Here is a 21,393-nt window from a genome sequence, read left to right on the forward strand (position 1 = left end):
GACAGAAGAATTAGCCAGTTCAAAGTTTTTTTAAAAAGAACATATTGTTTTATAAACATACAAAAAAAATTATATATATAAATAAATAGACACACAAAGAAAAAAATTGATAAACAATAAAATATAAAAAAAATGGATTTTATAAAGGTACCGGCCGATACCATACATTAAAAATGGGTATATAGGTATATAACCCACCGAGGTGATGGAGAAGCTCAGAATCTAAAAACAAAGCATAAACAGTACCCTAAGTATTAGTGGGTTAGGGTTAATCCTGCCATGGGTTAATTCCAACTTGATTTAGTCAATTCTCCAGAAAAAAAAATAAAAAACGAAATTTTTGCATGCAGCCAGTCTGTTAGTAATAGATTATTAGGCAAATGAATTTCAGCAACCAATGTAATATTTACAGGTTCCCCAATAACCAATTCCAATGGCATACAGTAATATACAGAAATGCTCCCACAGTTATTTTCCTCAAACCTGTGTCCCGGATGGTGGGGGATAAAGCAAGCTCCGTTTTTTTGAAAAGCGCAGATAGGATTCAGCTGGAGAAGGAGGCCGGCCGGCTAGTCCTTAAGAGCAAAGGTCTGTTATGGATCGACGCGTTTCCCCGCCAACTTATCACGGCGGCTTCATCAAGGATCGAGAGTGTGATCCTTGATGAAGCCGCAGTGATAAGTTGGCGGGGAAACGCGCCGATCCATTACATCTTTTTTTGTCTGTACCCCTACAAGCTGCCCACGATGTTCCCACCGACCTATTGGAATGTGCCATAATCACTGTAGGGGGCTGCAGAGCATTTGCCAAATTAGCATGATGGATAGCAGGCCTAATCCAATGGGCCAACGTCTGTTTGGATGCTGGCTATCCACGCCTAACCACATCAAAAATGATAAAACATCTGACTTGCACAAAGACACCGTACAAGCCACATAAATAGACAGAGCCCAATTTCCAAAGAAGAAGATTCACCCAATCCTTGAGTAAAGAAGGTACAACAATGGGATTGTTTTTATGGACATATTTTCGGCAGAAAAGCTGAATTCTGAATTAGTGTGAAGCTCCACCCGATCATTGTGAAAAATTAGATACAGGTCTACAGGACAAGGTCCTTACGTTGGAAACACGAGAAGCCAGCGCCAAAGCCAGAAGTAGAATAGTCTTGCATGAGAAGAACTTTAGACCGGTTGACTCCAAAGGTTTGTGCCAACCGGAAAGTTGACATACTGTAGGGCAGCTTTTACGCTCACACAGGCTACAAAAAGCATTCCAGATATGATGATAGTGAGCAGACGAGACCGGCTTCCAAGCTGGAGGCATTGCGGAAATAACAGACTTCGGAATGCCCTTCCATCTCAGGATCTCTGCTACAACAGTCGTTCACGTTAAACACATTAGCTCTAAGTCGTGGTTGATACAGGGACCCTGCTGCAGAAAATCTTCTCAGAGAAGCAGAGTCCACAGTGCATTCATGAGGTGCTTATAAAGATCTGAAAACTAGGCCCTACGTGGCAAATCCAGAACCACTAGAATGACCTGATAGACTCTTCCTTGATCCACCTGAGAAGTCTTGGGAAAATGGGAGGAAACAGATAGGCTGGATGGTATGTCCAAGGGGCCATTAACCCCTTGAGTGGTGGGTTTTTCCGGGGCAGGGCATACCTACAAGGGCAGGTTTTTCCTGCCCCTGAAATACCCACCACAGACAGGGCAGCCCACTCACCCCTCCTCCCCATCCCTCCTGTTGCCCCCCCCCGCCCCTCCCCTTTGGCCATTCTCAGCAGTGACCACACGGCAGGCTATGGGATGTTCGAGGCAGCTCGGGGGGACACGGGTGCCTGAACTCTCAAGCATCAAGCTCAATGCAGCGAATGGCAGCGGCAGGGGAGCTCCGGCATATGACCGCTGGAGGGGAGTAACAGGAGGGGAACGACCACTGGGGGGGTGCCCTGAGGGGTGATGTACCAGTGGTAATATGCGCTGAAATTTTCCAGGACAGCCCGCTTTGGCAGCGCAGTTGAACCTGGAAAATTTCCAGGCATACCACTCAAGACTGGTTGTCTCTACTGCTACCACTGCTGGATTTCAAGTTCTGGAGATGTACAGAGGCAAATAGTGGTTGTGCCGGAACGCCATGAGGCCCACCTCTGGACAACCCCAATGCTAAACCAACTGCTGAAATACCTCTGTATACAATGAAATACATTTCATTCCATTCAAGATCCTGACGACTGAGATAATAAGCTTCCCAGTTGTCCATTCATTGGAATGAAAACTGGAGAGAATGTTGTTGTTAAGTTCTGCCCATCTCAAGATCCTGGCTGCCTCTTGCATGGCCCTGTGACCCTGCCTGCCTCCTTGTTTTTATGTAGGCAACCACTTTCGCATTGTCTGAATGAATCCTCATTGCTCTGGAATGAAGGAGATGAAAGGCTTACAGCAAGCGACTGAAGATGGCCCGAAATTCCAATATGTTTATTGGCAGGCAGGTCTCCTGTGGGGACCAACAACCTGGTAGCCAAGGGTCAAAAACCACTGCTCCATAACTTCTCAGGCTGGCATCTGTCCGCAGAATGATCAAACCTCAAATCTCTGACCGGCCTGAAGATTTTTCAATTGCAGTCACCAGAGAAAGGACACCCGAATTTGCGTAGCTGCACCAGTCAGTGAAGCTGCAGGTGAGATCCAGACCATTGTGTAAGAAGGTCCAACTGGAATGGTTGTGAGTGAAACAGACAGAACTGCAGAGCCTCGAAGGGTGTCACCATCTTCCCCAACAGGCAAATACACAAGTGCAGGGTGACCTGTTGTGGGTTCAAAACTTTACGAACCTTCATCTGAATATTGAGGACTTTGTCTTCCAGTAGGATTACCTATTTGTGTTAAGTTTCTAAAATCGTGCCCAGAAACAGAATGTGTTGAGAAGGAAAGAGATTGGACTTTTTTTAAGTTCACAATCCAACCATGTTAAACTCTAGTTTAATATGTGTGATCTACATGGTGCGAAAAAAAACAGTTTCAAAGGTTTTTCTGACCACTACCATATCCCACTGGGTGGGCTATACCACGTCTGCACCAGCACTAAATGCCGGCACATCAGGGGCGCCCATAAAAAGACTGGGGACCGTGAAAGGAGCAAAAAAGTGGACCCTGTGGCCTGCGATATCCACGTATCCAATTCAGGACAAAACCGGGTATTACCCTCAAAAGGCAAACCACACCCTTGGATTTATCATCCGCATTATAAGGATGCAACCACAAAGTTTGACGAGCTGCTACAGCTGATGCAGAAATTTTGTAACTAACCTATCCAAGATCCTTGGAGGCATCCCCTAAGTAAGCATCCAACTCCTGAATATGCTCAGCCAGTACCCCGAGCTCAGTGTGAGAAACTCCAAAGTACAGGCCTTGTTCAAATTCTGCAGCTCAATGTTCTACCACCTTGCTGACCCATGCACCAAAAACTATGGACTTGAGTGTCGTCTCCAGCTTCCTTTTTGAAGGATCCTTGAACGTGTCAGCACTGGTGTCTGCTGTGTTCCCGGCTGTGACTGTGGTGTACCAGTGGAGGCACTGGGAACTGGAAGGAGGAGACACAAAGGGATACGTTATTCGCATAGGACCCTCATTGATTTTGGAGGAAGACGGATGGACCCTCTAGTGAACGGTGAGGACCAGTATGTTCCTTATTCTGGTTCTACAGAGGGTGTGCTACCACTGGACATAAGAAATAGTATAATAGACACAAGTAGAGGAAGAAAGAGTATGTCCCGGCGTGGTGCACCACACCGGGACATACAGTACTCTTTCTTCCTCTCCTTGTGAACGGGAAGGAGGGTAGTTTAACATATGAAGAGGTCATACACAGGGGCACCAGGGAACAGTTGGACCAGAGGGTTGGCGGAGACCAGGAACAGGGAGTCTAACTCATCAGTGGTATTCACAAGGGAGCCCCGCAAGGAGCTTTGTACTTGGCTGCGTCTGATGAGCAGGTCGTGCCCTCCTACCCTGGTCCTCTGGCAGCAGTTGGCTAGTGCCGAGGATGCTGGACAGAAAATTGAGGGATGTCCTGTCAGCCTGAGAGCCAGGGATGACAGTAGGTGGCCTGAGAGCCGGAGATAACTGTGGACAGCCTGGGAGCTGGTAGGAGTTGTTGACGGCCTGGAAGCCAGAGATGATTGATGACGACCTGGGAGTCATTAGGAGTAGTCAATGAACTGGAAGCCTTTGTTAATGGCCTGGGAGCTGGGGTGTCAGGAACCCCGGTTCTCACACCACTCGCATGCGCCCCTTACCGGCACGCTGGGGTAATATTCTCTGGAGATCAGCTGCCGGCACAGTCGGCAATCCCTGGCGTGATGTCTCTTGCTTCCAAGTCGCCCCTGCGTCACTGTGAACTCCAGGTGTATTCCCTAATCAAACTGCAGGTCACATGATCCAGGTAAGCTCCAACTCACTTCCTGGTCTGTGTGCTGCTGCTGCGGCTAGTCCCATCACCTGCGTCTGATTCCCTAATCACCTGGAGGGATAAAAGCCTGGCTCACAGTCTCCTCGTTGTCTTGAACAACTCGTCAGTTTACCTGTGAGTTCTCCAGCGTCAGCGCTCCTGTCAAGACTCCCCACTTGCTCCAGAGGTCTGGTTTCCTGAGTCCGCTGTCACCTGTGTTACTCTCAGCGTCCTGGTCATTCCACTCCTGCCAGAAGTCTCCACGAGTTCCATCTCCCGTGTGATCCTGTCTTCTTGTGCAGCCCAGGTTATCTACTCAGCGTCCGGATATCAGTGGGTTCCGTGCCCGTCTCCCTTCGGCTCTCGGGCCGCTCCAGCGATCCCCAGTGATCTCCAGTATCGGCTCCCTAGCCGCTCCAGCTATCCCCAGTGATCACCAGTATCGGCTCCCTAGCCGCTCCAGCGATCACCAGTGATCTCCAGCGTCTTCCTGTGTTACCCTCGTGTCATCCCCGGCTTCCAGGCCGCATCTCACGGGACTCAGTTCCCCAATACTGTGTACTCCCTGCTATTCACATGCCTCAGTGCCCTCCGTGTTGCTGTATAGCATTCAGTGCCATCGACCACCATTGATGGTTTAAGTACCCCTCAAAGACTCTTGTGTTTCAAACCCTGCCAAAGCCACAGGGGAACCTGGGCAGAGGGCCGCGACCTGGTCGGCAGTTGCAGCGAAGTCCATATCCCCTTGCGGGGGTCCCTGGTGAATACCACTGTCGGCTTAGACCCCGCGCCTCTGCTTTAGGTCTCAGCCAATCCTCTGTGTCCCCGGCAGGTCGTCTTCCTCCATCCTTCGTGCATGAGCTCCAGCTACCTCAAGCCTCCTCGCTTCCCTGCGCCCTCCACTGGCACACCCAGGTCAGTGCCGGGAACACAGACAGTCCAGGCCGTGACATGGGGATAGCTTGTTGACGGCCTGGGAGCCGGGGATAGCTTGTCGACGGCCTGGGAGCCGGGGATAGCTTGTTGACGGCCTGGGAGCCAGGGATAGCTTGTCGACGGCCTGGGAGCCAGGGATAGCTTGTCGACGGCCTGGGATAGCTTGTTGGCGGCCTGGGAGTCGACACAGACTGTAGATGGCCTGGGAGCTGAAGGGGTGTTGACAAGCAGGCTGTAGATGGTCTGGGAGCCGGAGGAGTGTTGATGAGCTGGGAGTCGTCACGGGCTGTCTGATGACCTGTGAGTCGACACGGCAGTTGATGGCCTGGGAGCCTTCATATATGCGGAGGGGGCCGGGGATGGTCGCACGTAGGAGAGCCCCGTCCTCCATCCTCGGAGATCCCATCTCCTGGCCCCCGGCGTGGCATGGATGGGGAGGATGCAGTGGTAGATGGAGACCGGAGAGTCCCTAGTGAGGTGTACTCCGGTCGGAGACGGAGACGCCGCGGCCCCCCAGATACGGAGACGCCTGGCAAGGGGGAGCATCGGCTGCTGCTCGGCCTGCAGGACTGGGCTGCTGCGGGTCAGCCTGGAGGTCCCGATGGCAGCCCAGAGAGTGTGCCCTGCACCCAGCAGAGGTGGAGTAGCGGTGGCCGGAGAGATGGCAGCAGGGAGAGAAAGTCTTGGCGGCCATGGAATCCAGCCTGGCCCGGAAGTGATGGCGCATCTGTGGGTCACACTGAATGTCCTGGTGGCGGTGCTGATGGGATGGGGTCAGCGGCTCAGCCTTGGGATCCCAAGGATGTCATTGCCTATTCTGGAGGCAATGTGGCAGCAGAGGTGGAACAGCCTGTGGATCCTGGAGATGTCGACAGCCAGGGCAGGAATGGTAACAGTCTCTGGTGAACACAACAGCTGGTGGTCGACCCAAGGTGTCGGCAGTCAGGATACTGATAGTAATAGTCTCTGGAGCAACACTGCAGTTGAAGGTCGACACGGGGTGTCGACAGTCAGAACGCTGACACAATAACAAGAGATTGGTCTGGGAGCCAGGATAGGTAACTAGCCTGGGAGCTAGTAGGAATAGCTAGCCAGAACCAGCAGTGAACTCTGCTGGGGATGGCTGGGCACACTATACCGTAGGGATGAATTATGCAGGAGTGGCTGGCAGGTGGAGAGATAGCCAGATAGCAGTAGCAAGACACTGGACGGAATCACTGGAGACGCTGGGTAGCTAGGAGCCTGGGAACTCTCTGACTCAGGAGCAGGAACTCAAGGGACAGATTGAGCAGCTGTTCAGAACCAGGAGGCTGGGCCTGAACCCTGACTTATATCCCCCCTTGCCTGTCTCTGATTGGCTGCAAGCCACAACATCAATCAGAACCAGGAAGTGCCTGGTATTACCTTGGTTCTGACACAGGTAACCAGAGTTTGCAGGTGAGCTATTGGAGCAACCATGTTAGCTGATGGTCTCCAAAATGGAGGAGCCTAGAATGCAGACAACCTGAAGTAGCTTGCGATTACTTCAGCAGACAGGAATCCTCACAGGTGAATAATCAACAAGGAATGTGATGCTGCTGCAGCAGCAACATGGACACAGGCAAGCCTGGAAACACTAGCGAAAGGCTCCACCTCTGTGGCTACATTCACCATGCTGCAATTTCTACTCCCCCATATATAGGGAAAGCACATGGATTGCACTTAATGATGAGTTAGCTGTGAGGTGTATACTCCCTGTAATTGAGTCTTCCAAATTTGGAAACCCCGGCAAGATGTCAATGCCATCCAGGGCAGTGCTGCCACTCGGTACACTCTAGAAGGGTGAGGGCCTGCACTGTCCCTGGGTCCATGTGGTCTTCATTGAGATCAGAGTACTGTAGGAGGGGCAAACTGTTAACTTCCTCAGCTGCTGCACTCAATGTGTAAAAGCAACGTAAAGACGATATAATATGAGTTAAAAAATAACTAAGCTACAGCAGGTCCTAGTCCAATGGGCACATAAAGAAGACATATTATGGGATTGCATGGGGGAAGATATAATGCTGCCCATACACTTATGAGATATTGCATGCAATCATTTGATTTTGACCACATCTATTCGATAAATCAAATGATTGTATGCATATTTTAGGGACCATTCGATGTGATGTGCGGGCCATCAAATGTCATGTCAATAGATATCTAGGTACTTATGTATTATCTGGGCTCCCATGTTAAATGAATCCCATTTTTTCATACCCCTACTATCCAACTAAGCATGGAGTTGATTTTATATAGTGTGGCGAGCACAGCGAGCCACCGTGCCCGAAGCGTGGCGAGCGCAGCGAGCCCCGCGAGGGGACGCAGTCTCATAAGAAAAACGGGAGTCCAGATATTACATAAGTACCGATATCTACTGTATTGCAGGAGCGATCGCATGTGGTTTTTAACCACATGCAATTGCTCGAATGCAGCCACGGGTGGGTGCGTAGGGAACGCTTTTGGTGGTGTCGGTTTTGGGGAGAGGGGGCCAGTGGGACTATGTAGTTTAGCACTGTGAAGGAGCGGTAGTGGGCAGCGGGGGTCAGAAATTTTTAAAACACAGGGCAGCCCTTTGATTGGCTGAGCTCTCTCAGCCAGAGGGCCACCCAGCGTTTTAAATTTATTTCAATTTCTGCCACCACTGCTGTGTGAGCGTCGTTTCATCCACATGCAATGCATGTGGACAGGGCCGGACTGGCCACCTGGCCCTTCTGGCAAATGCCAGAAGGGCCGATGGCCTTGTGGGCTGATTTTGTGCAGCCATTTGTTCCGGATGTGCAGGTGATGGATGCAGGACAGGCAGTATAGTGATTTCGGTGTATGGATTTCAACGATCCCTGCTGTTGTGTATGAGAGGAGGGGACGGGGAGCCCTGTGGCTGCTGCTGTTAGGATGGAGTCTGAGCCGGTGGGCAGGCATATGGCTCTGTGGTCCCGGACTGCATCTTTTCCCTGCTCCTCCAGCTTCAGGGGCTCAGGATGCTGACTCTTCTGTGTACTGAAATTGCCTGACTACTGCCATCTACAAATATGTATGTATTATTATAAGGGGAGTGGCGCAGAAATTTTAATTAGCGGGGGGGGGGCTGTTAATATTAATAATACTGGAGGGGCTGTTATGTGGGAAATGTTTAAGGTGCACTTGGGGGAATTATGTGTAAGGGACATTACTGGGGGCATGATTTATTTTTTTATTATTAACAATATTAATATGGGCATTAGTTGCGTGTCATAATATGTAATGGGCAATACAGTGTGCGGCAATGTGTAATGGGCATTACGGTGTGTTCCATAATGTGTAATGCCTCCTTTTATTGATGCCACACCTCCTTTCTGTGAGGCCATGCCCCCTCTTCACCTCGCAAAGGTGGGACTGTGTGCTCAAAATGCCAGGGCCGATTTCTGGTCCCAGTCCGGCCCTGCATGTGGACCAGAATAACGCTCATGTGTCCCTCAGTCTTGCTGTAAGATAAAGTAATGCTTTATATTCTGATGATAAAGGTAGAGGAGATAGTAGGAGATGGGATTTTCAGAGGTCTTAGTTGCATAAAGGAATGTTTTTGAGGGCTTTAAAAGATGATCAGATGACATAATCAGATTCTGCATGATATGGGGAGCCAGTGTAAGGCGAAGAACACCCTAGGCACAGAATTACAATTTTGTAGGTTTACTGCATTTATTTAGATACAAATTATTAAGTTTCATTTGAAAGACAATGACCCTGTATGATGATTGTGGATATCATTCCATACAGATTCCATCATAAAGCGATCCAGATTGCTGTGAATATGAATTGCATCATAATAATAATAATAAACTAAATAACATAATGAAGAAAAATGGTATCCCATTGATTACATCATTTGAACTGGATTACTTACATGTACCAATCACCCCGACCAAAAAGATAAAAAAATAAAAATAAAACAAAAAACACCTTAATAAAGTAATTTTGTGCTGTACAATGAAAATATTTTGTATGCAGTGTGGAATGTATTGTTTCCCTGTATTATGAATAGCTTACCTTATGAATTGCTTATCTTAATGGAATTAACAAAATATTACCATACAAAACTAATTTAGAATGTTTATTGAGAGAAACAAAATGAATGTTTCAAAATACATATCTAACTATTTCAACTTACCTGCCATGGGTAAAAAAGTGGAGTCTGATCCAAAGGTACTCGCAGAGGTGCAACAATGACTAATTCAAATAAAAGCCCAAGCAGAAGAGGAATAGCACCAGCCAAAAGAAGGGCAACAATCAGTGTCTTCAAGATCTAATTTGAAAATATACATGTTAAAATGTATTTTCTTAAAAAACAACAACAACATGGTAAATAAAAACAGGTAATGTTATAAATCAGTGCTTGAAGTGGGGCGGTATACAGCGTTATGACATACTACCTCTTTAAGCACTGCAGTACTGTGCACCACCAAGCAATGGCCCTTATTCAGATCTGATCGCAGTACAAATTTGTTCTCAAAATGGGCAAATCCATGTGCACTGCAGGTGGGGCAGATGTAACATGTATAGAGAGAGTTAGATTTGTGTGAGTTCTTTTGTTTCTGTGCAGGGTAAATACTGGCTGCATTATTTTTACACTGCAATTTAGATTTTAGTTTCAACACACCCCAGCCAAATTTAACTCTCTTTGCACATGTTAAATCTGCCCCACCTGCAGTGCACATGGTTTTGCCCATTTTAAGAACAAATTTGTACTGCGATCAGATCTGAATAAGGGCCAATGTCGGGATCAGCCTCAAGGTGGCACAGCTGCACACAGGCAGTCCTGCCACTGCCCGGGACCCAGAGATGCAGCCAGGTCATGCACCGCCGGCAGCCAGGACTCTGGGAAGCAGTCAAAGCCCCACCAACATCGCCGATGGCTGAAACCCCTGGCAACAGCCATGTTCTGCATAGCTGGGGTGTTGGGTAACACAATGAGAAGAGAAAGTGCACGCTCATGCAATGTTCTGCCATCATTCAGCATACGTTCAAAGGGCACCAGCAGGTTATTTTCCACTCCATTCTCTGGCCTCAACTGCTTCAAGTATCTGGGAATTTTTTTTAACCACTAACTAAGGGTCATGGTGGGTGGCACCATGGCCCTTTCCAGGAAGGACACAATGCTCTGCTCCTGGACTTCCCTCTTAATTTATGATTGCCATCACCTGTGCTGCAACACCTTTCTTACCAATTAACCAGTTCAAAACAGGTAACGGCAATCATAAATTAAGAGGGAAGTCCAGAAACAAAGCATCGTGTCCCTCCTGGAATGGGTAATGTTGGGAGTTATGCTGCTATAGCCTAACCCTAACCATTTTGGGGCCGAGTCTCTGAATGTCTCTCTGGATGTCTTCTCGATAACTCGAAATCAATATTTACAAAACGGAATTACTTATATTCCCGCCAACTAAGAACAGTTACCATCCTGATATCTCCATCGCTGTTGACAACTCAACAATCTACCCTACCCCACAAGCTTGATGCTTAGGGGTCATCATCGACTCTGAACTGTCTTTTCTTCCACACATTCAAATCTGTCTCCAAATCATGGTACATGCATCTAAAAAACATATCCAAAATATGACCGTATCTCACACAAGACACTACTAAATCTCTTATCCATGCACCCATTATATCCCGCATTGATTATTGCAATAGTCTCCTAACTTGTCTTCCCAAGAACTCTCACCACTGCAATCCATTTTAAATGCTGCTGCTAGGCTGATCTTCCTTGCAAGACGCTCATCATCTGCTGATCCGCTCTGCCAGTCCCTCCATTGGTTGCCTGTATCTTACCGTATTCAATATAAAACACTTCTACGCGCATATAAAGCTATTAACCATACTGCACCAGCTTATATCTCTTTACTTATCACAAAATATCTCCCATCTCGACCACTCCGCTCGGCACAAGATCTGCATCTCTCTTCTGCACGGATCACTAGCTCCCATTCACTATTACAGGACTATCATCGTGCTGCTCCCACCCTATGGAATGTCCTACCACGCACAATAAGACTCTACGCTAGCCTCCAAACTTTCAAGTGTTCCCTGAAAACTCACCTCTTCAGACAAGCCTATCATATTTAAGTTCTACACGCATAACCCTCTGAGGCACTTATGTATTATTTAGCTTCCCTTCTGGACTTGTAACTTGGTGGGACTGCTATGCTATTACTGGTGCCTGTCCTTGTGTTTCCCTCCTATATCCCTATAGATTGTAAGCTTGCAGCAGGGCTCTCCTACCTCCAAGTCTGTCTGGTGTTACGCAGTTTGTTTTATCACTGTCTACTATTGTAAAGCGCAACGGAATCTGCTGCGCTATATAAGAAACTGTAAATAAATAAATACATTTCTTCCTGCAATTTGACCCTAATCAACCCTCCCCCTCTATAAGCCTAACCCTAACCTCCTCTGCTCCCTGCAGTCAGTCTGTGCTAACACAAACCCTTATAGTCACCTTGGGGGAGTAATCCATTTTCAGCGTCAGGATTCTGCTGTTGGGTTTTAACGGTTTGGATCCTGTTCACTGGATACTTGCCCACACCCCATTTTATCTATGAACATCATACCATTGTCCCACCCTGTCAATTCAAGCACAGCCCTGTAGTGGAATTTCCTTTTTACTAATTTCCCACACTATGGAACATATGTCTTTGATTCCCAATTTGTTATTGTTAAACAACAGTCATTTTGTAATTATGTACTGTACGTATTCTTATACAATGGCATACCACTAATTCGAGCACTACGGAGTGGCAGCAGGGCACATGCTACATTTAGACAGACACCGACAGCAGCATCACAGTCTCATTCCGCCCCTGCACTGGCGGCAATCAGGACCCCTGCATGTTGGGTTAACATAAGGGGAGAGAACGCATGCTGCATGTCTGGGTGTACCACTGTTACCCAGCACACGCATGCCAGGCTGCATTAGATGAGTTTCCAGTCTCTGGCACAGTTGCTCCTGGGGTATGTACAAAGGGGCTTTATGTGTGTAATAAATGCCATGGCACTGGCCATAGTCACAAGCCACTTTTCCTGAATATCAAACGGCCGTGCATGTGCATGGTACACTGAGGCCCTTATTCAGATCTGATAGCAGTACAAATTTGTTTGGAAAATGGGCAAACCATGTGCACTGCAGGTGCACATGGTTTGCCCATTTGATTCGATTTATTGCTGAAATTGCATGACAAGTGCCTGAATTGCATGTATATCACCCTAGTGTGTATGTTTTATTTTGAAAGTTGTCCCGATTTTTGCAAAAATATTCATAGGTAACATAAAAACAAATATATGGTGAACATTCATTATAAATAATCAATTTTTGCACCTTACCCATACCAGCCATTCTGGTTGCATTTTTTGTGCTAGTATGGACTGGTTAATGGGGATCGGTGCAGACTAGATCTTGGTTACTATGTATCAATTTATATGTTGATTAATATGCTGGATATGCTACACTAAGGTAATTGTAAAAGTTTAAGCAGTACAATGTGTATCAACATTATTGCGTTTTTCCGATTAACCCCTTCAGTGGTGTTTTTTTTTTTTTTAAAGGTAGCGCTTCCCACTGGGCGTGTTTTTTTGGGGGAGCGCTACCTAAAAAAAAACACAACGTTCTCCCCTTGGGCCAAGCAGCGCCGCTGGACACTATGCCAGCCGCTGCCCAGCCCTGCAGCCCTTCAATTACCTTTTACCACCGATCCTTTGACATTTTTTTTTGCTTTGCCCATGACTCAGAATTAGGGATGTGCACCGGCCACTTTTTGCATTTTGGGTTCTGATTACCTCCAGGTTTTTGGTTCTAATGGGTTTTGCCAAAACACCCCCTAAATGTTTTGGGTTCTGATTTTATTAAAAAAAAAAAAAAAAAAGCATAAAAACTGCTAAAATCACAGAATGTTTTTTTTGCTCCTACGCAATTAACCTCAATAACATTCATTTCCACTCATTTCCAGCCTATTCTGAACAACTCACATTATTGTTTTTAGGGCAAAAGGTTGCACCGAGGTAGCTGGATAACTATGCTAAGCCTCACAAGTGTGCGGCACAAACACGTGGCTCATCTAGGAGTGGTACTGCAGCTGCAGACAGGATGGCAGTTTGAAAAACTAGACCCAAAAAAGACCCCTATCTGACTTGATCATGTTTACCACCAGCCAAGGAGCAGTGGGCGAATGGTGCAGCAATGCAATAGCTGCAACAGGGTGGAACCTTCTGACCACAGGCGACGACCAGCCGAGGAGCAGTGGGCGAATGGTGCAGCAATGCAATAGCTGCAAAAGGGTGGAACCTTCTGACCACAGGCGACGACCAGCCAAAGAGCAGTGGGCGAATGGTGCAGCAATGCAATAGCTGCAAAAGGGTGTAACCTTCTGACCACAGGTGACGACCAGCCGAGGAGCAGTGGGCGAATGGTGCAGCAATGCAATAGCTGCAAAAGGGTGGAACCTTCTGACCACAGGCGACGACCAGCCGTGGAGCAGTGGGCGATTGGTGCAGCAATGCAATAGCTGCAAAAGGGTGGAACCTTCTGACCACAGGCGGCGACCAGCCGAGGAGCAGTGGGCGATTGGTGCAGCAATGCAATAGCTGCAAAAGGGTGGAACCTTCTGACCACAGGCGACGACCAGCCGAGGAGCAGTGGGCGATTGGTGCAGCAATGCAATAGCTGCAAAGGAGTGGAAAGTTCTGACCACAGGCGGCGACCAGCCGAGGAGCAGTGGGCGATTGGTGCAGCAATGCAATAGCTGCAAAGGAGTGGAAAGTTCTGACCACAGGCGGCGACCAGCCGAGGAGCAGTGGGCGGTTGGTGCAGCAATGCAATAGCTGCAAAGGGGTGGAATCTTCTGACCACAGGCGTCGACCAGCCGAGCAGCAGTGGGCGGTTGGTGCAGCAATGCAATAGCCGCAAAGGGGTGGAATCTTCTGACCACAGGCCGCAACCAGCAAAGGAGCAGTGGGCAATTGGTGCAGCACTAAGTTGGTCTGAGAGTCTGCTGTGCTGTGTATCTGTTTTTTTTATCAGTTTAATATTCAATAAGACCACTATATGGCTTGATCTTGTTTACCACCAGCCGAGGAGCAGTGGGCGATTCGGCAGCCTTCTGCAGGCAGTGGCAGAAACGCTCCTGTCACTTAGGCCGTCTTCCGACGGCATCTGGTTGTGTGATGCAGGATGAGAGTTGCAGCGGTGGACTACCGGAATAATATAGGGAATATACTCATCTACAATATAGTGTCTGTGAATGTGACAGTTATGTACGTGTTATCTGTGCTTAAGGTACAGTGCCTACATTAACAACACTGCAGAATGGCTTCCCAGAGACACCTGTAACACCCTATCTAAGGCAGTAGATGCACCAGCAGAGAGGTATTATATGTACAGCAGTAGAACAAAATGGAACCTACTGACAAGACATAACCAGGCGACGACCAGCCGAGGAGCAGTGGGCGATCTGTGATTATTACCACTTGAGTGCAAACAGTTGTATGTGATCAAATATGAGTCCACTTATCTCACATATCAATGACTCTCAGCAGTGGGATTTATGAATGGTAATGCAAGACGGAATTGTTCTTGGCCCACCCTCCCAACCAACCTTATGTTGCGGAAATAGGACATGCACACTTTAACAAACAAAACATTTCAGGGACAGGGCCCAAAAAACTGTGGGAGAAAATGAAGGAGGAGCTGGGGCCATGTCACGGTCCCCTTCAGATGACAATCTCCTGACCAGCAGTCTTTGTTTCCGGCAGACACAAGTCTACAAAGGTGCAGACACACAACATACGCTTTAAACCGAGGATCGAGCACGGTGGCCAGAATGTATTCCTCTGACTTTAACAGGCTGACCACCCTCGTATCCTGGCAAAACGTATGGAGGACTTCAACCACAAGAGCGACATGCTTTGCGGAATCGCAGCGCTTTAGCTCCTCCTTCACTTTCTCCAGCTGCTTCTGCAACAGTCTGATCAGGAGAATCACCTGACTAATGCTAGCAGTGTCGGAACTGACTTCACAAGTGGCTAGTTCAAACATCTGGAGAACCTTGCACAACACGGAAATCAGCCTACACTGCGCTTGAGTCAGGTGCAGCCCCGCTCCTCTGCCTATGTCATAGGTGGCTGTGTAGGCTTGAATGGCATTTTGCTGCTCCTCCATCCTCTGCAGCATATAGAGGGTGGAGTTCCAGCGCGTCACCACCTCTAGTTTAAGCTGATGGAAGGGCAAGTTGAGGAGTTTTTGCTGATGCTCCATCCTTCGGCAGGCAGTGGCAGAATGCCGAAAGTGTCCGCTTCGCAATAGGATGACTGCTGTTGTATTTCGTTCTCATGGCAAACGACTGTTGGACGGTCAATTGCTTAGTGAAAGACGTAGCGGTCTTACAACTTCCCCTTTGGGATGACGACCAACTCCCAGCAGCGGCAGTAGTAGGCGTAGCGCTGTAGGATCCTCCGGAGGAATCTCGGATAGAAGAGGAGTCAGTCATGCTGGTGGCATGGCCTGCAGGACCATATGGATCAAGGAGAAAAATGATGAGGAGGGAGTTGGTGGTGTGCTTTTCAGGTGCTTGGCTCCAACAGGAGGACCAAGGGATTTAAGTGTCCCTGGATTGCTAGCCACAGTTCCTGAACTAAACACTGATTTATGTTTATGGGTTTTCAGGTGACGTATAAGGGGGGGATGTCCCTAGGTGGGCAAGATCCTTACCCCTGCTTATTGGAGCTTTACATAAGCTACATATGGCAATACATTTGTTGTCCGGATTCGGAAAGTACAGATTAATACCTGTTAATAGGCTTTCCTCTACTCCACCATGGCAGCATACTTCTGGGTTACGCCCTCTTGGGTAGATATCTGGAAAGGAACAAAAAGACACTGTCCCTATATAAGGACCTCCTCCCCTTGGCTCTGTGTCTTAAATTATAAAGCTTCATACATCACTTAAATACACCACACGGGTTAGGGAAAACGGCTGCCATGGTGGAGTAGAGGAAAGCCTATTAACAGGTACTAATCTGTACTTTTCTCTACCTTCCCATGGCAGCATAATTCTGGGTATACCCAAGCAGTTTATTTCACTTGGTGGGCACATAATTCAACAACAAAAAAGGATACGGTTACTCCACCATCTCCATCCGTGGAATATATAGCTTCTCCAGTATACATTCCTTCTATTGCACAACTGCACTTAATATTTTTCTTCCCATACTGGCATCCTGCGATGCCCGAATGTCCACTCTTTAATGTCTGGTAAACGTATGTGCAGATGACCAACACGCTGCTCTGCACACTTCTTCTATTGACGCAGACTCTTTCTCTGACCAGGAAGCTGCTAAGGATCTGGTAGAATGGGCTTTCAGCCCTCCTGGGGCCTCCAAATTTCTAATCTTGTACGCTTCTCTTATACACATTTTAATCCATCTGGATATGGTAGTTTTTGTAGCTCCCAGCCCCTTATTTCTACCTTCCATTAGCACGAATAGCCTTTTTGATTTCCTAAAGGGTTCCACTCTACTTATATAAGCTTTTAGAGCCCTAGTCACATCTAGGCTGTGTAGCCTTTCTTCCTTAGAGTTCTTAGGATTCGCACAAAACGAAGGCAGTATTATTTCCTGGTTGAGATGAAAGCTGGAAACTACCTTCGGCAAAAAGGTAGGGTTTGTCCTCAGCATCGCTTTATCTTCGAAGAAGTTTAGGAAGGGTTCTTCTACCCACAGCGCTTGGAGCTCGGATACCCTCCTTGCCGATGCGATAGCCACAAGAAAGACCACTTTAATAGTAAGATAACTGATCGATATTTCCTCTATCGGTTCAAACGGTGCCTCCGTCAACACGTTTAGGACCATGTTGAGATCCCATGGGGCCAATGGATTATGAAATGTTGGTCTGATCTTTTTGATTGCCTGTACAAATCTTTGTATGTACTTGTTATCTGCAATTTTAATGTCCAGCATTGCCCCAATGGCCGAAATCTGCACCTTCAGTGAATTTGCTGCCAACTTTTTTTCCCAACCCAAGTTGTAAGAAGTCGAGAATGGTTGGTATCAACCTTGGATTTCTATTATTCTCCTTACAAAAGTCGACATATTTACTCCATATTCGATAATAAGTAGTCGATGTCGACACCTTTCTTGCCTTTAGTAGAGTGTCTACTACCTTCTGAGAAAAGCCTTTTCCTTTTAGCATCCTGGTTTCAGTAACCAGGCCGCCAGGCTCCAACTGGGTGGCTGATGCTGATAATACCGACCTTGTCGGATTAAGTCTCTTTGATTGGGTAGTACCCATGGCCCGTCTATTGCCATTTTTACAAGTTTGACGAACCATGGTCTCCTTGGCCAATATGGCAATATCGCTATTACCGTGGCCTTTTCTCTCTGTATCTTGTTCAGAAGTCTGTGAATAATTGGAAACGGAGGAAACGCGTACGCTAGTTCCACATTCCATTTTGTCATCAGCGCGTCGTCTGCCATGCTGCCGGTTCCCAATGCCTGGAGATAAACATCGGTACCTTCGCATTGCTTGCTGTCGCCATCAGGTCCAGCTCTGGCACTCCCCATCTTCGTGTTAACTGTGCGAATACCTCCGGCGACAGTTCCCATTCTCCTGGGGCTAGTTTGTGCCTGCTCAGAGTGTCTGCCCTGAAGTTTTCTTTCCCTGCAACAAACACCGCCGTCAAGTTCCTGACATGAAGTTCTGCCCATTTTAAGATCCACTTCTGCCATCAGCTTCTGGCTCCTTGTACCTCCTTGTTTGTTTATATACATAACCACTGACTGGTTGTCTGATCTTATTACCAGGTCTTTTTCCCATAGTAAATCTTGAAATGCTTGACATGCCATGAATACTGCCCGCATCTCTCTCATTCCTGACTCATTGCACGGTTCCATTCCCCCTGTGCTGATTTTTCCTCGTACACAGCACCCCAGCCTGTTCCGCTGGCATCTGTAGTTATTATAACTTGAGGTCTGGTTGCGAATGACCTTGGTTAGCCTCTGCACCTTTGACCACCAAAGCAGGTCTGAGACTGCCCCTTTTGATAGGTATATCTTCTGTTTTCTGTTTTTTTGCGTCTCCATCCCACTGACTTAAGAAACAATTTTGCAGTGTTCTCATGTGAAACCTGGCCCATTGCACGGTGTCTAAAGCTGCAGACATAAGACCCAACACTCACATGCATTCTTCTAAATACACCGCCTTTTTTCTTAACAGATTTTTTTACTTCCTCTAACAGCTTCAGACGCCTGTCCTTTGTTAACTTTATTATCATTCTTCTTGTATCCAAAATGACTTTGAGGTATTTTACCTCCTGTGCCGGTTCTAGCTGACTTTTCTGACAGTTGATCAGCCATCCATGTTGCTTGAGGTAATTTAACACTATTCGTGTGTGTATCACTGCCATCTCTTCTGTCTGTGCCACGATTAGAAGGTCATCTAGATATGGCCAAATTTATATACCTTGTATCCTGAGATTTGCCACTAGTACAACCAATATTTTTGTGAAAGTTCTTGGAGAGGTTGAGAGGCCGAATGGCAGCGATGTGAACTGATAAGTGATTTGTTTTATACGGAATCTGAGGAACTTTTGATGCCCTATGAATATCGGGACATGTAAATATGCATCTCTTAAATTGATGGTGGTGAAAAACACTCCTCTTTCTATGTCCGGCAATATGGATCGTAACGATTCCATTCTGAATTTCTTCACGTGGACATAAGTATTTAGCCTTCTTAAGTCTAGAATAGTCCTGAACCCCCCCCCAAAGGTTTTTTTACTACGAAGAATCTTGAGAACCACCCCAGATCCTCGCACTGTTTGGGGACTCTCTTGACTACTCCTTGCTCTATCATTGTTTGCAGACTGCTGAACAGAGCTGACCTTTCTTCCAAATTGCTTGGAATAGGTGACTCCTCCATCCAACTTCCTGGTACGGTAATAAATTATATTTTGTATCCTGAGGTTATCACCTCTAACACCCATTTGTCTTTTATTGATTGATGCCAGGCTTCTTGATAATGCAGCAGCCTGCCGCCCACTTTCTCTCTGGCGTCATTGTTGATTTTGACGGAAGGCAAACCTGCCTTCTCTGCCCCTTTGGCCACGAAAATTGGTTCTATTGCCAAACCAAGGTCTGCGAAAACCTCTGCCAGGCCTGTAGGTTTTTGCTTCTTTAAATTCTGATGATTGGTACCGAGGCGATTTAGTAAATGCACCTCTTCTTGCAGCCCTATCCTGGGGTAGCCATACCGACTTACCCCCAGACACTTTAGTAATAATCTCATCCAACTGTTGCCCGAACAAATAATTTCCTTGGAAAGGTAGGGAAATTTATTTATTTTTAGATTGATTGTCTGCTGCCCATGGCTTTAGCCATAAGGCCCTTCTTGTAACCGCAGTTGTAGCACTGGATCTAGCTGCTAATCGCACCATATCGAGCGATGCGTCGCATAGGAATTCAACAGCCACTTGTATGTTTTGTACTACTTTCATCAACTCGGCTCTTTTGATGCCATCCAGCATGTCGGACTCCAAATCTTGGCACCATGACCGCAAAACCCTCGTCGTTACCGCCATAGCTTATGAGGACTTCATGTAAGCCCCTAGGGTTGCATGCTGCTTCCTTAAATTCATTTCAATCTTCCTCTCCATTGAGTCTTTAAATATATTTGCATCCTCTAATGGGAGCGTCGTTTTCCTCGATATACGGGCAACTGCCGCGTCCACTTGGGGCGCTTCTTCCCACGTTTTAACCTGCTCGGGGTCAAAGGGGTACATCTTGGACACCCTTAAAGGTACCGCCACCTTTTTGTCCGGATGACTCCAGTCCTCATCAACTACATCCTGTAACGTTTTAGACAATGGAAATTGTTTAACCTTTTTATCTTTAAACAGAAGGTCTTGAAGTTTCCCCTCCTCCTGGGGGTCTTCTATATTGAGAGACTTGTGAATAAGACACAGTAAATTGTCTAACAGATCTGGGTTGAAGTCTGTACCCTCTTTCTCTTGAAAGATCTCTCCTTCCTCAGTCTCTTCTTCTGTTTTGCCTGCGGGCCCTGCTTCTGAATCATCTGAGTCAGAGAGTACTGCCCTCGGCCTTTTCACTGATGTTCTGGTTAAATCTTCCTTTGTCACAAAGGTATCTGCCAGCTCAGTTTTTAACAACTTTACTAGTTCTGTTATCTGTGTAGGTCCCATCTGCAGCACACCTCTGCATTTGTTACATACAGAACCTGAACATTTTTCAGGCAATAGTTTATCACAATTTGAACATTTCTTTTTATGCTTAGTTTTAACTTCACTTTTCTCTTTGCCAGTTTCAGACCTAACAGAAACAAAAACCCGATTTAAACCTGTTGTACTCAATCAGCATAATAGACCCTATAACCACATCTTATCCTTCTGGCTTACCCTGACTTAACAAGCTGCTTTTTTTCTTCTTCCATTATGCCAAGCCTCAGCAACAAACAACCTGCTGCAATTACATTTTTTCTTTTAGTCACAGTTTATAGCCATGATATATACAACAGCCATGTCCCAGCAGCGCTGCTGCCTTGCGGGACCTTACCCCAGTCTGCTGGTACCAAGGAGACCGTCCACTGCCATGTCCGCACTGCGGACGGGTCTCTTTATACCTTGCAATCCCCCTCCGGTATCCTGCGCCCACGCCGGACACCGCGGCGCCTGGCTATGACATCAGACACCAGATCACGCGCCGCATCATCACGCGCCGTCTCAGTCGCCTCCGTGACGTCAGACGCCGCTCGGGCAGGGGCCTGTTTGGAAAACACTCTAGCTCGGATACCGGAGCCACTACCCACCACCGCACTAGGCAGCGGGGTACTCCAGCAGACGAACGCCCCTTACTGCCCTTGACAGCGGGGGTTCTTCCATGCCATTACCCCTTACTGCACCTCGGCAGTGGAGTCAGCTGCAGCATCTTCACAGGGTAAGCCATCCATCTACCCG

The 21,393-nt window shown here is 47.3% G+C and overlaps 1 protein-coding gene across 3 annotated transcripts in view; it reads right to left on the reverse strand.

The window, feature by feature from the left end:
* The window catches only part of MARCHF6 (membrane associated ring-CH-type finger 6), a 492,210-nt gene that overhangs the window by 53,772 nt on the left and 417,045 nt on the right, over positions 1 to 21,393 (reverse strand). For all 3 annotated transcript variants that reach the window (XM_083188363.1, XM_083188362.1, XM_083188364.1), the window contains exon 22: positions 9,552 to 9,686. In XM_083188363.1, coding sequence (XP_083044489.1) covers positions 9,552 to 9,686 — 135 coding nt within the window. The remainder of the gene's footprint in view (positions 1 to 9,551; positions 9,687 to 21,393) is intronic.

Source organism: Crinia signifera, chromosome 5, assembly GCF_055691185.1.
Source record: "Crinia signifera chromosome 5, ASM5569118v1, whole genome shotgun sequence".
NCBI classification, from domain to species: Eukaryota; Metazoa; Chordata; class Amphibia; order Anura; family Myobatrachidae; genus Crinia; species Crinia signifera.